The sequence below is a fragment of the Physeter macrocephalus genome, chromosome 6, assembly GCF_002837175.3.
Source record: "Physeter macrocephalus isolate SW-GA chromosome 6, ASM283717v5, whole genome shotgun sequence".
In the NCBI taxonomy this organism is placed as follows: Eukaryota; Metazoa; Chordata; class Mammalia; order Artiodactyla; family Physeteridae; genus Physeter; species Physeter macrocephalus.
Genome location: NC_041219.1, coordinates 77788627 through 77804987, shown reverse-complemented (window position 1 = coordinate 77804987; position 16361 = coordinate 77788627). Strand labels below are relative to the sequence as shown.

Here is a 16361-nt window from a genome sequence, read left to right as displayed (position 1 = left end):
CAAGGGAGGATCCCACATGCCGCGGAGCGGCTGGGCCCGTGGCCATGGCCGCTGAGCCTGCGCATCTGGAGCCTGTGCTCCGCAACGGGAGAGGCCACAGCGGTGAGAGGCCCGTACCGAAAAAAAAAAAAAAAAAAAAAACTGAACTAGATGAAACTCCATCTCATTTTGAATGAGTTTTTACTTGGTGTGGCTTCTGTCACTCCCTTTTCACAGGGCTAACAGTAGAGGGGGTATGAATACCCGCTGCCTTTCAGTGTGCTAAACCTTGAACTGCTGTTGCACATATACACTTATGGCCTTTTTTTGCATCTTGTTGTTCCTGCACTTGTTTGTAAGGTTAAGTAGGTCAGAAGAATATCTGATGTTTATGCATTAAAAATACTCTTTAATTTTTAGAAATACATGCAAGAGGCACGAAGTTTAGGAAAAAACCTGAGGCAACCCAAATTGTCAGACCTCTCTCCTGCAGTGATTGCACAAACCAACTGGAAATTTGTAGAAGGCTTATTAAAAGAATGTAGAATGAAGGTATGTATTACTCACTGTGCAGGACAGTGTACATTCATGTTCAATCCATGTATGAAGCTAAGATGAGCTGAGCCAACCCCCACTCGAGCCTGTAGCTTCCCTAGAAGGACACTTTTACTGGGGCATAAACGTCATGTGCTCTTTACTGAGGGCATGAACCTCCATGGGTTCTGTTACCCACAGAATCAGTGACATGGGAGCTCTGCATGGTTTTTCTCACCTTTCAGCCATTGCTGTCTTCCTCTCCAACATGACAGATATTAAGCCAGTCAGAAGTTGTGTCAGGGATGTCGTCATCTTATGTGAAAGGCAACACATTTTTTTGTATGTGTTTATACGTGTCTCTTTGTGCACCTGTGTAGAACCTTATCTGTGCTCATATGTGTGTGCCTATATCCATAAAGAAGAAGACCTTAGCTGTGTTGTAGGTTTGTGCATATTACACATGAGTCTCCTCTCAGACATCTGTGTTTATCAGAGGTAGCAATACAAATTGACAAAACTCAGAACATCATTTTAGCCAATAACTTCATTCATTTATTTGACAGTCATTTCTTGAGTACCTTCTCTGTATTCAGTAAATGCACTATTTTAGCATCAGCTTACAATGCTGAATCACACAGACAAGGTCCTTGCCTAGAGGAACTAGAGTCTCTCTCACTTTACATTTTATGAGGGCAGCTAAGTCTGCTGTAACTTAACTTACTTGAAACTGATTTCCATTTCCTTTCCATTTTCTGGTACATACTCATAGCAGAGAAGAGATGAAAGAGAAAAAGAGGAAGGAAAAAAATAGGTCTGCTTCACTCACAAATTAGACAGTTCTGAAAAAATTTAGAGCTGCCTGTTTGTATTGTGGTTTTTGCCTAAGTGCAATCAAAGCTAAGTGTGAATATCTTTAGTTTGCTAAGATGAAGTGTGAGTTGTGGCAGGATGGGGTTTCAGATTCTATAGTATATTTTCTAGGCCTGGTGTAATCCCCCAGTGTTATTCAAGTAAGTAATCTGAAAACTGTTGTACATAAGCATTTACATGAGACTACGTTAAAATAGCATCAGAGTCTCTCTTTAGTGACTATTTCTCTGACAAAATAGTAAAAGTATACATAATATTACTTGTTAGTTGACCACAGAGATTAAGACACTTTTCTCAAGGTGATTCAAAATCTGCAGTTAGAAGTATAATGAAGGGGAGCCCATATCTCCTGATCCAGGAATTGACTTGATGGCTTTTGGGCTCACTGCTGGGGTTAACCCTTGTGACCACATGTGATGTTTTCAGACAAAACGCATGTTGGTGGAAAAGATGGGACACGAAGCAGTGGAACTGGGCCATGGGGAAGCAAACATAACCGGCCTGGAGGAGAACACCCTGATCGCCAGCCTCTGTGACCTGCTGGAAAGGATATGGAGCCATGGCTTGCAGGTCAAGCAGGTAACAGTCTCAAGAGGCCCCGGTGACAGGGCAAGTTAGGAGCTCTGTTAAGAAAAGTAACAAAAAGAAAAAGATATTATAATAATTAAAGGTTATGTCCCTTTGTCACAGGGTGACTAGAAATACGCCACAGGCATTTTAATTCCAGAAAAAGAAAATATAACCCATGATTAGCAGGCAGTTTGGGGCTGTTTTCTGGTAAACAGGAAAAGATAAAACAACACATTCACTGCGGAGGCTGTATCCCCTGTAGATTCCATTAAGTATCTGCTTTCATCACTGTCCAAGAAAAAAATCTATTAGCCAGAATTAACAGTTCTTTGCCATTTTAAGTTATCTGGTTACTCAAGGCAGAAACATAGATGATTTCTTTGCTTTTGTCCCTCATTTCCCTTTCTATTTTTTTTTTTCTGTTCATCTTCCTCTCTTCGTCCCCTTTTCTCTTTCTCCTCTTGCCCCAGTTTTCTTCCCTCATTGCTACTGCATACATCCAAACATATTTTGCATACAGAAATACATTCTGTGCTGCTGGAGCCTTTAGTTCCATGCTTGCTTGTGTGGCCAGTGTAGACAGCCCTAGTTACATACCACTAAGTACCAACTGAGCTGAAGTCGGGAATTTCCTTGCCTGTGCTTCTGCCCTTTGCTTAGCTGCCCTTCCCCAGGCTGTTGCCAGTCTTGTCAGTGAGGCAAAGGATGGCCCTCACTACACATGGAGTGGGGTGCTTAGAATGTCACACAGCTAGGAATGGATGAGCTTGGGTCTCCCAGCTTCAAAAAATAGGCATTTCAATGTGAATGGTTTCGATAAGTTATTTTTTGATGAATCATTTCTTATAAAATGAAAAATTTTATATGCCTTGTACTTTCAGGGGAAGTCAGCTTTGTGGTCACATTTAATTCAGTTTCAGGACAGAGAAGAAAAACAAGAGCACCTTGCAGACTCACCAGGTGAGAATTCATTGGCTTGATTGTTTCTACAGCACTGGCAGCAGTGAACCATGTGAAACATCAGTACCTATGGCTTTGTCTCCACCTCTCTCAAGCTGACGCTCATCCCGTCTTGCCAAAAGTGGGGTAAAGTAGAAGGAGCAATATTACGTACTAGCTGTGAGACCTGGGAAAAGTCCCTTGACCTTTCTGACCTTCAGCTTCCTCATCCACAAGATAGGGAAAATAATATTAGCCATGCCAAGGCTGTAGTGTTGATCAAATCAGAAAACATTTGAAAACTTCTAATGAGTTGTAATCATAGATCATACAAGTAGTATTCCGTACTCTCACCAGTATTAGGGTGTGGTGTATACTGGTTTTTTTCTTAAATAAAAGTTTATTCACATCGTTAATAATCTTTCAGGGGAGAAAACATGTATATATGTTTCAAAAGTATTCAGAAATCAGATTTCTTCTTCTATTTATAACAATACATCTCATGTTACAGTATCATGAGTCATTAGCTAATAATGGTAAAATAACTATTTAACAAAAAGTAGAAGTAACAGTGGAAAGCCAGTAGAGGTAAAATGTTTTATACTGAGTCAGCTATTTGGGAACATTTTCTAAAATTATTGATTACTTTAGACATTGAAAAATGTAAAAAAAAAAAAAAAGTTTTATTTTTTTAAAAACTCGTAAGCCAACCACCAGCGTAAGAAATAAAGCATTGCAAATATGATTGAACCACTCTATTTCCATTCCCCTCACTGCCCCTAGAGGGCAATACTACCCTAAATGTGGTGTTTATTGTTGGAAACCTAGTTTTTCAATGTATCCAATAGAACAGCTAGGAATATGAATTTGATACTACATTGCCCTGGAGCCCCTCTAAACAGAATGTCAAGGTTCTGATGTCCCGGGATGTAACTGTATTTATAAAGATTTAGATCGAGTTTAAAAGCATTCTCTAGTGTCCATCTATCTCTGTTGTCCATTTTTCTATTGAAAAAGTAAAAATGCATTGGCATATTCCCTGAAACTATCTCTAACGTTTACCCACGTTCATAGAAGATTTAGCTGTTCAGACGTAAGGCCATAACCAAGGTAGTTTACCCTAATTAGAATAAATAAATTCCTAGGAAGAAATAACCATTTGTAGGATGAAATGTTGCAAAGCCAAGCTCAGTTAAGCAGGGAGGTGGAAGCATTTGACTCATGTGCTGAACAGGCATGTGAGAATGTCCAGCTGTTAAAGTGAGCAGCTGCCAGGCAACACTAGCAAGTTCATGGCTTTGAATGGTCAAATCGTGGGTGGTTGATCTAGAGACCAGAGACTCAGCTGTTTGCAGGGCCTTTCAGTCAGTCAGTAATGACACCAGTAAAACTCTGAAGTCAAGGCTCAGAAATATGGAATGTGTCAAAGCCTCATGCAGTCCCTGTGCTGCACTGCCAGGTGTCAGTGAAGGGCTGGAGAGCTAAGAACGAACATAAGCTAAATATTGTACTGATCCTAAGTAGGATTAATGTAAGCTGTGTAGCTTTTGAAATCAAATTTATTGTCTGTTTGAAGAGGTGGATTTGATAAATATTGCTCTAACACTTCTGGTAATTCAGCCCACGAAGTTAGGACTTAAAAAGATGACAGTGTGAAATGTATTTGAAAAAATCAGTTTAAGAGTAAAATCGTTCATTGTTGAGAAACAGTGTGTTCTAATTATTTAGAAATTAGCAGTTACTGACTTTAATGATTTTAAATCTGGGTGTTTGGGTTTCTCCCCAAAAAATACTTTTTGTTTGCCAACTACCTAGCTTCCTAATTAATGGCAGTAAACAGTCTGCATCTTCATATTAAGGAAAGATCCTCCAAGTCCTTAGAGATTCACAGTGGGTTTGAAGACAGCTCTTATTAGCATCGAGCCAGCATGAGATTAGGTGATAGATCATTACTAATCTTTCAGAAGCAGCACTAAACAGGAATCAGACATTTTAAGGGTTGCAGAAGAATGGAAAAGATCTGTCTTAGTAAGAGGACCATAGCAGGGTTGACTGTCTTGAAATTTTTTTAAAAGATTTTATTTTTATAGCAGTTTTAGATTCATGGCAATATTCAAGAGATGGTTCAGAGATTTCCCTTGTAGCCTCTGCCCCTACACATGCATAAGCTCCCTCATTATCATCATCCTCCACCAGAGTAGTACGTTGCTTACAGTTGATGAACCTACCTTGACATATAGTCACCCTAGGCCCATAGTTTATTTACATTAGGATTCACTCTTGGTGTGTCGTGCAGACTGTGGGTTTAGACAAATACATGTTAATGACATGGATCTACCATTGTGGTATCATATAGAGTACCTTCACTGTCCTAAAGTGGTGTGTTCCTCCTATTTATCCCTCCCTCTCCTCTAACCCCTGTCAACCACTGATCTTTTTAACTGTCTCCATAGTCTTGCCTTATCCAGAATGTCATACAGTTGAAGTCATATAGTATGAGGCCTTTTCAGATTGGCTTCTTTCACTTAGTAATATGCATTTAAGTTTCCTCCTTGTCTTTTAAAACTGTCTTAATTTTGACCTAGTCAAATTTTGAGCAAGTCACTGTACCTAGTAGTTAAAAGTCCTATTTTAGAGGAAAGATCTCAGAATGCAATTGATTCTAGAAAGAGGACTGTTCTTGACATATCACCCCAAAGTTTCTACCTTTAAGAATGTTGACCAGCTTAGACATAGGGGTGGGGTAGGATGCAGAAGGGAGTGGAAATACCATTTTAAATGGTTATTCTGGATCTAGCCAAGAATTTGGAGTCACTCTTTAAACATCTTATCTTCATCAAAAGTTTTCTTTAGTTACTTACCTGCCTGTAGACTATAGATGGCTCTATAAAAATAATATATGCGGGCTTCCCTGGTGGCGCAGTGGTTGGGAGTCCGCCTGCTGATGCAGGGAACACAGGTTCGTGCCCCGGCCCGGGAGGTTCCCACGTGCCGCGGAGCGGCTGGGCCCGTGAGCCATGGCCGCTGAGCCTGCGCGTCCGGAGCCTGCGCTCCGCAACGGGAGAGGCCACAACAAAAAAAAAAAAAATATATATATATATATATATGCAGTCTGCGCACTACAAACTTGCTGTGTATGCAGTAACATTGATTCAGGCAGAATACAAAGGAATTCCTGTGGCTAAGTATTAAATCCATGAGTGTTTATATTGAAGGAGAAAGTAGCCTATTGCGTTTGAGTATAGTGAATTAAGAAATACTAATAGAGAGAGTTCCCTGGTGGCCTAGTGTTTAGGATTCAGGGCTTTCCCTGCTGTGGCCCAGGTTCAATCCCTGGTTGGGGAACTGAGATCCTGAAAGCCATGCAGTGTGGCCAAAAAAAAAAAAAAAAAAAAATATATATATATATATATATATATATATACTAATAGAAATACACATTTTTAAATAGTTCATAAATTTCTCTTCTGGCTAGAGTAGACTTCATGGAAACTTCTTAGATTTTAGATCTCTAGATAAAAAGTATGGCCTTACTCCTTTATTCCTAATCTGCATTTTTGTTCACAGGCTTCTCAACTTTCCTCCAAAGTTACTGATAAAGTACTGTATTAATTTCCTGGGGCTACCATTATACAGGACCGTAAACTGGGTGGCTTAAACCACAGGCATTTATGGTAGGGGTACTGGGCATTAGGACTTCAGCATTTTTTTGTTGACGGTTAATCCGATGTTATCATCCAACTATCCCATTAGCAGATTTTTCATAAACCTCTGTCTCCATCCCTAGTTCCTAGATGTCCATAGCCCACGGGGACCTCAAACTCAACACATCCTGAAACAGACTCATTATCTTAGCACCTCTCCCTCCTGTCCCAGTCAGGCTTTCTCCCTTCTTCTCTCCATTTCACTTAATGACATCAGCACCCTCTTCTCAGTCAAACTATAAGGCAGAAAGTCATCCTTAATGTAACAGCCCACTGGACATGACATCAGAACACTCTGCCCCTTTTAATTAATGGATATGATTGGGCAGGTTTCTTAACCTCTTTGAGGCTCAGTTTCTTCATTTGCAAAATTAAGGTTAAAAAATTTTAAGGAAATTTTTAACTATGGGATAGTATATATTAATACAGTTTATATTCATACTTAATATTGTTTGTGACTCTTGAGTCTTGCTTACCCTTAATCCAGTCATTTAAGTCCACTGCATATTTCTCCTCTTCATTCTCATTGGCTGCCACTGTCTTAGTTCATCCACAGGCTGGCCTTTGGAACAACTTCTAGCTCATCTCCCTTATAGCCCTTATACCATCACACTATCACTCTCGTTAACTAACTAAAAAGCACTGAGAAGCATATCATTTCTTTTCAAAATTTCTTTCCCCTCCCTAGGATTTCTGTAAATTTCTAACTTGTCATTTAAGGTTCTGCCGTCTGGCCCTAAATAATCTCATCTTCCTCAGTGAGTATTTGCTGAGCATTTTGAGGGGCCCTCTGGATATTCTCAGAATAGGATATGACCAAGCCTCAAGAGGCGTATAATTTAATAGGAGTAACAGAAGTGTTAAATTGTGGTAAGTTTGTGATAGAGGTTCAGTTTTACAAGTCCCATGAGAGAGAGGGAATGACTTATCCAACAGTGTTCCTAGGGGAAAGAGAATATTCAGGAAAGATTTCACACAGAGGCAAAATTAAAGCTAAATTTCTTTTTTTGTTTTGTTTTGTTTTGTTTTTTGAGAACTTACTTTATGCCAGGCACTATTATAAGTGCTTTACATCTATTTGAATATGGTAGGTATTGTGACTGTCCCCAGTTTGCAGATGAGGAAACAGACCATAGAGGGGTTAGACGACCAACCCAAGGTCCGCGAGCTGTTAAGTTCTCTGTAGGTCTTGAGAAAGCCATGTTCTTAACCATTAAGCTATACTGCTTGCTCTCAATCTGAAGTGATAAATAGGCTATAAACAAGGAGAAAGATACAGAATCACTAAAGGATGAACCAGAGACTTTAACGAATTGCATGGAGACATGAAAAAGTATATCGCATGTTTAAGGAATATTGATCAGTGAAGGGTGGCTAGAATACAGGATTCCAAAACAGGATTCCCAGAACATGGTTAGGCCTGTGAATGCTCTTATTGTGGTTGCTACTGCTTCTTTAAATGTCAGACTCCTCTTTTATTAAGTATCTCATCTGTTCTCTGCTCCCTGAGGCATGATTCCTTGTATTGTCATGTCTTCCTCTGGCCAAGTTGCCAGATTATGGTCTCAGCTCCTTTCTCCTGCCTCATGATCCATTCTTTTTCTCTTCTCAACCCATTTCATTTTTTAAAAATTCATTCATTTATTTATCTATCTTTGGTCTGTTGGGTCATCGTTGCTATGCGCGGGCTTTCTCTACTCTTCACCTCTTCATTGCTGTGTGTGGGCTTCTCATTGTCGTGGCTTCTCTTGTTGCGGAGCAGAGGCTCTAGGTGTGCGGGCTTCAGTCGTTGTGGGTGCATGGGCTCAGTAATTGTGTCTCACGGGCCCTAGAGTGCAGGCTCAGTAGTTGTGGTGCACGGGCTTAGTTGCTCCGCAGCATGTGAGATCTTCCCGGACCAGGGATCGTACCCGTGTTCTCTGCATTGGCAGGTGGATTCTTAACCACTGCCCCACCAGGGAAGTCCCTCAACCCATTTCTTACTACGTGTGTGGCCATCTTTCATGCTGTCTAATCATCTGGAGTGTAGAGGCATTCTCTGAGGTATTTCACTTTCTCCCCCCAAAAGAGGGATGTGCTTTCATTAATTAACACACTTAAGTGATGATAGTCTCAGACAGGAAGACAACCAGCACATTCCCTGCAAATCTCTGGAACAGTGTCTTCGGTGTCTGTTACCTCTTGGGTATCAAGATGAACCAGTGTTTTCAGTGACCCATTGAAAACCCCCTCCCCAAACTGCCAAGACAAATGCCCTATTTGTTACCTGCTTGGTAGGGAAGGCCCTCAAAAGGACTGCCTTTGGGTTGGTCTGGCCGCATTCTTTGTCTTGGCAACCCCATCAGTGCTCATTTATACCTGCCAGGTATCAGCCCAGCTTCTTTCACCAAGTGCCAAAAACTTGCAGATCCTAATCCACCAAAATGTTCCCTATCTATCTTCAGTGCCAGCTTCATGTATATTTTTGTGTTCTGATATTGTATTCTAGCCCCCCGAAGTAGAATGGATCTAAAAACTGAGAAAATGCAAGTTTAATATACAACAAAAACCCACGTCCTAAATTCTGATTTTATCAATGTATTTGCCAAGTGTGATGTTGCAAGTTACTTTTCATTTACAGGTGGGAAAATGGAAATAAAGAAAGGGAACAAAACTCTACAGCATCTCATTTAAAGTGAGATTGAGCACTCCAACTACAACATATTAACCAATAATTGATTGTTTAGCCATTGCTATATAAGAGAATAATCTTTCCTTTTATAAATGTTAGCTCTTCAGACTTCATAGGAGAATGGCTCATAGACATTATACTTCTAACTGTCCATTAAGATTACTCACTTTGCATGATAAACATACTGTAGTTTGGATTCTGAACTTTGAAGTAGAAACTTGTATCAGACTAAAGAATACGAACTCTTAGGTTTTTCTTTTTAAACACTCTTTCAAAAGGGGAATTGTATGATTGTATCACAAGCCCAGAGATAGTTCACGTACTTAGTAGGTTAATTTACAGACATTACTTTCCTGTAATTATTTGGGGCTATTAGAATGATAACTTTAGAAAGTGACTGGCCCTTCTGGCCAAAATGTGCACACATTGTCTTATTTGCTAAGTGGGTTTTTATGATTCATTTAAAATTTTCAAATACAGCCCCATATTAACTAGAAAGAAAATAACTAGTTTACTGTATTAATAAAGTAGGAACATTCAGGTAAACAAATTTGAGCTTTTCTGTTGTCTTTAAAATTTGTTCACATCAAAATAATTTCAAAGTGTTTATTGATGGAATGTGAACCATGTAGTTTCTTTAAGTCTTTACTGTTATTTTTCTAATACTTTGCTGATGTTTTTCTACATAGTTGCCCTTGGACCAGAAAGAAGAAAATCTGACTCAGGAGTTATGTTGCCAACATTAAGGGTCTCTCTTATCCAAGACATGAGGTATTTGATATATGTGCTGGCGTATGGTGATAACTTTGAAATATTTATGGCTCTCATTTAAATTGTTCAAGTAACTGTGGCTATGGTATTTTTTGCTTATGTATTCTGAAGAAAACATTCTTTATAATCTTATTTATTTTACTTTTATACTATTATGTGTTTTCCTGACATTAAATCCAAAGGCAAAATGCAACTGAGAAGAATTTCAAAACAGCCCTAAATTATTTTACAGTTTCTTTTGTTCTTGTTTTTTTTTAATCTCCTTAACTTCCTTCAGCCCCCCAATATAAACCAAAAAATCTGCAAATAAAGACAGGTTACTTAGCAGAAAAATCGCTGACAGGTAGATTTTCTTTGAAGCAAATGCAAATCTGAGAATTATCACTTGCAGTTACTGGCTTTAGAAATCATTAGAAGGCATCAACCTACCTAAAATAGATTTATTGAATGAGGAAGGCAGAGGCTTTTTTCTTTTAAACATTTTGGGTACATTTTAGTCAGCTTTTAAAATATGTGGGTCTAAAGTGAATGTTATAACATTTATAACGCTTGAAATTTTTCTTTTGTGGTGTGCTTTAATATTAACTATTGATGTTTATTTGACTTGTCAGAGGCTTACAAGTGAAAAGCATAACTTTTATGAGTGGCATCATAGTACAGTGGTGACACATCCTGGCTTCACACTAGCTCTGTGATCCTAGGCACTTTTTGTAACTTCTCTTTGCCTCAGTTTTTCCTTCTCTCAAATAGAGATAAAAACAGTTATCTAGCTCATAAGAATTAAACTAGTTAGTCCATTGTACTAAAAAGTTTCAGGAAGTACTCGGGTCATCCTGAGAGTTCAGTAAATTGGATTTTGTTATCTGAATCAATTCCTATGTTTGTATCTTAAATGCCCTTATTCCTTGATATATGAAATGTAGTTGTCCTCATGTGGTTTATGATTCCTTTTGATGGTCAGCCTGAGATGAATAGTTGTAACTTTGAGGGGAAAATGCGCTCCAGCTCTCCTAATGGAAACATAAAACCACATCTGTTCTGCAGTGATTTCACAGTAGCCATCACTTTAAGGGGATGATTGTCAAAAGCTTTGCAGTGGTGACCTCAGGGCCAAACTTCTGAAACCTAATTAGGAGATGGTGACGTCACATAAGGCTGCCCCGCTCCTTCCAGTTTCCTGCTTATTTACTTTTATCTGCTTCATGTCGTTGGTTTTTTGTGGGGAGGGATGTCCGGCTTCAGTAATCTCCCTTCACTTTATAAGAGGCAGTCTAGTGTGCTGGTTAAGACCTCAGGCTATGGAACCAGCCTGTAAAGGTTGCTATTTCAGCTCTGCCACTCACTAGGCTCCGTAGCCAAGGGTAGTTCCTTATATTCCCAGTTATCTCACCTGTAAAATAATAGTGTTTCTCTTAAAATTTTGGTGTAAATATTCAGTGAGTTAATAAGTGTAAAGCACTCAAAATAGGCCTGGAAATAAATCTGTGTTTATGAACTCATGCATACACATACATCTATATTTATTTCTGTTTCTATATTTATTTACATGTGTGTATATGTATTTTTACACACACATACACACAATTAATTTTTTTTAAGACTATAAATTCATAATGATATCTCTGATTCCAGTTGAGTACCACAGGGACCATTCTAGCTTTCTCCCTTATTCGTAATTTTTTTCTCCAACTATGAGACACCTGGCTCTCGTTATCTGCAACATATTCACTTATTTGTGCAACCTGTATTTTCGGAATTGCTACCCCAGCCCCTGTAAGGAGCAAGGTTACTAGCTAAGCTCAGTGCTGTGCACAGCTCCAGTTTTCTTTGTCATTAGCCTTTCAGTATCCAGTCAAAATACTGTCTGCCAAAACTTAGTTTAGTTCTTTTTTTCTCCAGTCCCTTCAGTGTGGTTGTATTATTCATGTGTAATAGTATTAGGGTTATTTGTTAGCTTGTATTCTGTTTGGGGTTCCCTCCACATCCCAGTGGTTTTTGTTTGGGGTTTTGGTTAAATTTATATACAGTAAACTTCATCCTCTCTTGGTGTTGTAGTTCTGTATGTTTTCATAAGCACACAATCATGATACAGAACAGTTCCATCACTCCTTTCGCATCAACATCTCTCCCAGTTTCCTGCCGTTGGCAATCAACTGGTGTGATTCCAAGCTCTTCCCACTGAGAGGGTCTAGAAGTAGTAATAGCCCAGTAACAGTGAAAACAACTAGTGCCCACATATTGGTTTCCAAATACCATTCTCCAGTGAAAGGAACCATGGCTCTCTAGAGAAGTGATTGATTCCAGGACTAAGGAAGGGAAGATATAGGATGAACTTAGTGCATCTTTGGTAAGGCCAGAAAGTAAGGAAGTGCTCAAAAAGTATAGGATCAAGTAATAAAGACATAGGAGGGACATCCCTGGCAGTCTAGTGGTTAAGACACCGAGCTTCCATCGCAGGGGGAGTGGGTTCAATGCCTGGTCGGGAAACTAAGATCCCGCATGCCACATGGCATGGCCAAAAAATAGGAAAAAAAAAAAAGACATAGGAGCCAGCCTAAAAGAGCTCCAAATGGCCGAAGCCGAAACAATTTGAGCAACAAAATAGATTAACAGTAGTAATAGAGCATAACCCATAAAATAAATATCCAAGAGCCTATTCTAATTAAATAAATAGATGAAAGCAATGGGACAGCTCTTTTTTACAGAAGTATTCCAATTAATAAACGTAGAAGAATGAAGTAGAAAAATTAGTGGTTGAAGGGTCTAAGGTGAAACCAGCATATTTGCATGTCTCAAAGTATCCTCCCCCAAGAATTTATTAATTACAGAGGAAAAAATAGTAAGTTTACAGTGAAGAAACCCAGCAGACATCTCTTTAAGCAAGTGATCAAGGTTAACATCACTAGTAATAAGACAAAACTAGTAATCTACCCCCGATATGATGCACCAAGAAAAGAACATCACTTCTGCAGTATTCCTGCCATAAATGCATAAACTCAATATAACTATGAGAAAACATGAGAAAAATCCAAATTGGGGGTTGTTCTACAAAATAGTTGACTAGTACTTTTCAAAAGTATCAAAGTCATAAAGACATGAAAAGGCTGAGGAAATATCATGGATTGGAGAAGACTAAGGAGGTGACAACCAAGTGCAATAGGGTTGCTGGATTAGATCCTGGATTAGAACAGAAAAAGAACATAAGTGGAAAAACTGGTGAAATCAGTCTGTAGTTCAATTAATAGTGTTGTACCAATGTGAATGTCTTAGTTTGGTTATGTAAGATGTTAACATTAAGGGAAGCTGGGTATACAGGAAGTCTGTACTACTTTTACAACATCTTTGTAAATGAAATTATTTCCAAAAAATGTGCGTGTGTGCGTTTTTTTAAAAAAAATAAATTTATTTATTTATTTATTTACTTTTGGGTGTGTTGGGCCTTCGTTTCTGTGCGAGGGCTTTCTCTAGTTGCAGCGAGTGGGGGCCACTCTTCATCGCGGTGCGCGGGCCTCTCACTGTCGCAGCCTCTCTTGTTGCGGAGCACAGGCTCCAGACGCGCAGGCTCAGTAGCTGTGGCTCATGGGCTTAGTTGCTCCGCGGCATGTGGGATCTTCCCAAACCAGGGCTCGAACCCATGTCCCCTGCATTGGCAGGCAGATTCTCAACCACTGCACCACCAGGGAAACCCACGTATTTTTTTTTAAACCAGGCCTTGTACAAAGTAAATGTCTAAGGGCTGTTATTATTATAGCTATGGAGTAGATAGCTTTTTTTTTTTTTAATACTGTTTTCTGGGGGTTGTTTTTTTTGTTTTTTTAAAAATTTATTTATTTTAATTAATTAATTTATTTGTTTTTGGCTGCATTGGGTCTTTGTTGCTGCGCACGGGCTTTCTCTAGTTGCGGTGGTCAGGGGCTCCTCTTCGTTGCGGTGTGCGGGCTTCTCATTGCGGTGGCTTCTCTTGTTGTGGAGCACGGGCTCTAGGCGCGCAGACTTCAGTAGTTGTGGCATGCGGGCTCAGTAGTTGTGGCTCGCAGGGTCTAGAGCACAGGCTCAGTAGTTGTGGCGCACAGGCTTAGCTGCTCCGCGGCATGTGGGATCTTCCTGGACCAGGGCTCAAACCCATGTCCCCTGCGTTGGCAGGCGGATTCTTAACCACTGCGCCACCAGAGAAGCCCCTGTTGTTGTTTTTTTAATTTATTTGTCTGTGTCAGGTCTTAGTTGAGGCACCAGTGATCTTCATTGTGTCATGTGGGATCTTTAGTTACGGCACGTGGGATTTTTAGTTGTGGCATGCAAAGTCTTAGTTCTGGCATATGGGATCTAGTTCCCTGACCAAGGATTGAACCCGGGCCCCCTGCATTGGGAGCACAGAGTCTTAGCCACTGGACCACCAGGGAAGTCCCAGGAGTAGATAGCTTATTATCCAGGGGTATAATTCTTGGTACAACTGCTGCTCACCTCTTCTCTTGAATGTTAGATCAGTGAGCTGTGATCTCTCTAGTCTAAGCCCCTAAAATTTCTCTCCTGGATTACATCATGGTCCGCATATTTCAGTGCTTGCTCTACTGTAGTTCATCCTCCTCACTGCTAATATGGTGATCCTAGAATAAAGTGCAAATCACTTACCCTGACTGGCAGGGCCCTACTTGATCTGACGCCTGTCTGACTGCAGCATTATTTCCTATCACTCTGTCTTCTTTATTTCCTCCAGAATGCCAAACTTGTTTCCTGCCCTGGGGCCTTCTTTACCCGTTCCCTTCACCTGATAGCTTTTCCCTGAGTCCTACCCCCATAGAATCTCCACAGCTAAGGCTCCTTCTTGTCATTTGCATCTTGGTTCAAATGTCACTTCCTCCCACTAGCCATCCCTGACCACCTGGTCTACGGCAGCAACCCAGTCACTCTCTTTCAAATTCCCCTATTTTTAAAAAATATATTTATTTATTTATTTGGTTGCGCTGGGTATTAGTTGCAGCAGCTGGGCTCCTTAGTTGCGGCAGTCAGGCTCCTTAGTTGTGGCTCACAGTCTCCTTAGTTGTGGCATGCAGGCTCTCAAATTCCCTTATTTTAGTTCTTGTCATAATAGCACTTATTTGCTTTTTTTTTTTTTTTTTTTTTTTTTTTTTTTTTTTTTTTTGTGGTATGCGGGTTTTTTTTTTTTTTTTTTTTTTGTGGTATGCGGGCCTCCCTCTGTTGTGGCCTCTCCCGTTGCGGAGCACAGGCTCCGGACTTGTTTGTTTTTCTAATGCTACTTATGAACTTCATGAGAGAAGGGAATCTATCTGACATGTGAAACTGTTGAATTGCAAGTTAGTGTTAACAGAGTGGCGCATAATTGGTGCTCAATTAATATTTATTAAATGAAGGATTTGCCATATTTTAATCTCTTTGAGTGTGGGTAAGAGAATGTGTGTGTGTGCTTATGTGTATGTGTGTGTGTGTTTATCTAACATATATACGTGTGTGTGTGTTTAACATATATACGTGTGTGTGTGTGTTTATCTAACATATATACGTGTGTGTGTTTAACATATATACGTGTGTGTGTGTGTGTGTATATATATATATATCTCCTTATAGCCAAACTGTTACTGAATTACATTGGTTACAGTTTTGAAGATTTAGAAAGGTGATTGCTGAGGTACTTCTTACTAATCAATTTAAAATTTAGAGTATAGAGGAAACTTGAGAAGTCATATTGCTTAGCTTCTTCCTTTTATATATGTGGAAACTCAGGCGCAGGCAGATAAAGTCTAAGACCATATATATAGCCAATTAGCAGCAGAAATGGAACTAGAACTAAGGTCTCCTGCCACAGTTCATGTCTCTTTCTAACTAGATTCAAGTTCTCAGCCTTTGCCATGTCATCAGAAAAAATGCCAGGTGTGACTGGGCACAAACAAGTTGGCAGTAGTGTATCGGTGCACATCACCCTAAATATAATTTAGTATAAGCTTGACTAGTCTATATTTGTTCAGGATACTCAACTAAAAAGTTGATTTGCTGTGACTTCTCACTTAAGGGTTACTTTGGCTTTTAATTTTCAGACTTTGCCTGAAAGAGACCCCTGGGTACCCTAAAGTGATGTTTTAGCCAAACTATAGATACTTTTAATAAAACTTAACTGGTTGATTGCTTTCAAAAGGTGTCTAGTAAGGTAGAAAGGCATTGCCAAGAAAAGACAAGCTGACTTCCTAGGGTTTTCCCCTAAGATTTTATTATTAAAAATTTTAAACGTACAGCAAAGTCAAAAGATTTTATAGTGAATGCATCCATGTACCCACAACCTAGATTTTACCACTAACATTTTTCTATGG

General features: G+C 39.6%; 1 protein-coding gene across 1 annotated transcript in view; it reads left to right on the top strand.

The window, feature by feature from the left end:
- Positions 1–16361, top strand: part of DENND5B (DENN domain containing 5B) — a 226603-nt gene that overhangs the window by 180033 nt on the left and 30209 nt on the right. Inside the window, exons 10-13 of the mRNA XM_028491163.2 lie at positions 400–531; positions 1813–1965; positions 2838–2916; positions 9960–10041. Coding sequence (XP_028346964.1) covers positions 400–531; positions 1813–1965; positions 2838–2916; positions 9960–10041 — 446 coding nt within the window. The remainder of the gene's footprint in view (positions 1–399; positions 532–1812; positions 1966–2837; positions 2917–9959; positions 10042–16361) is intronic.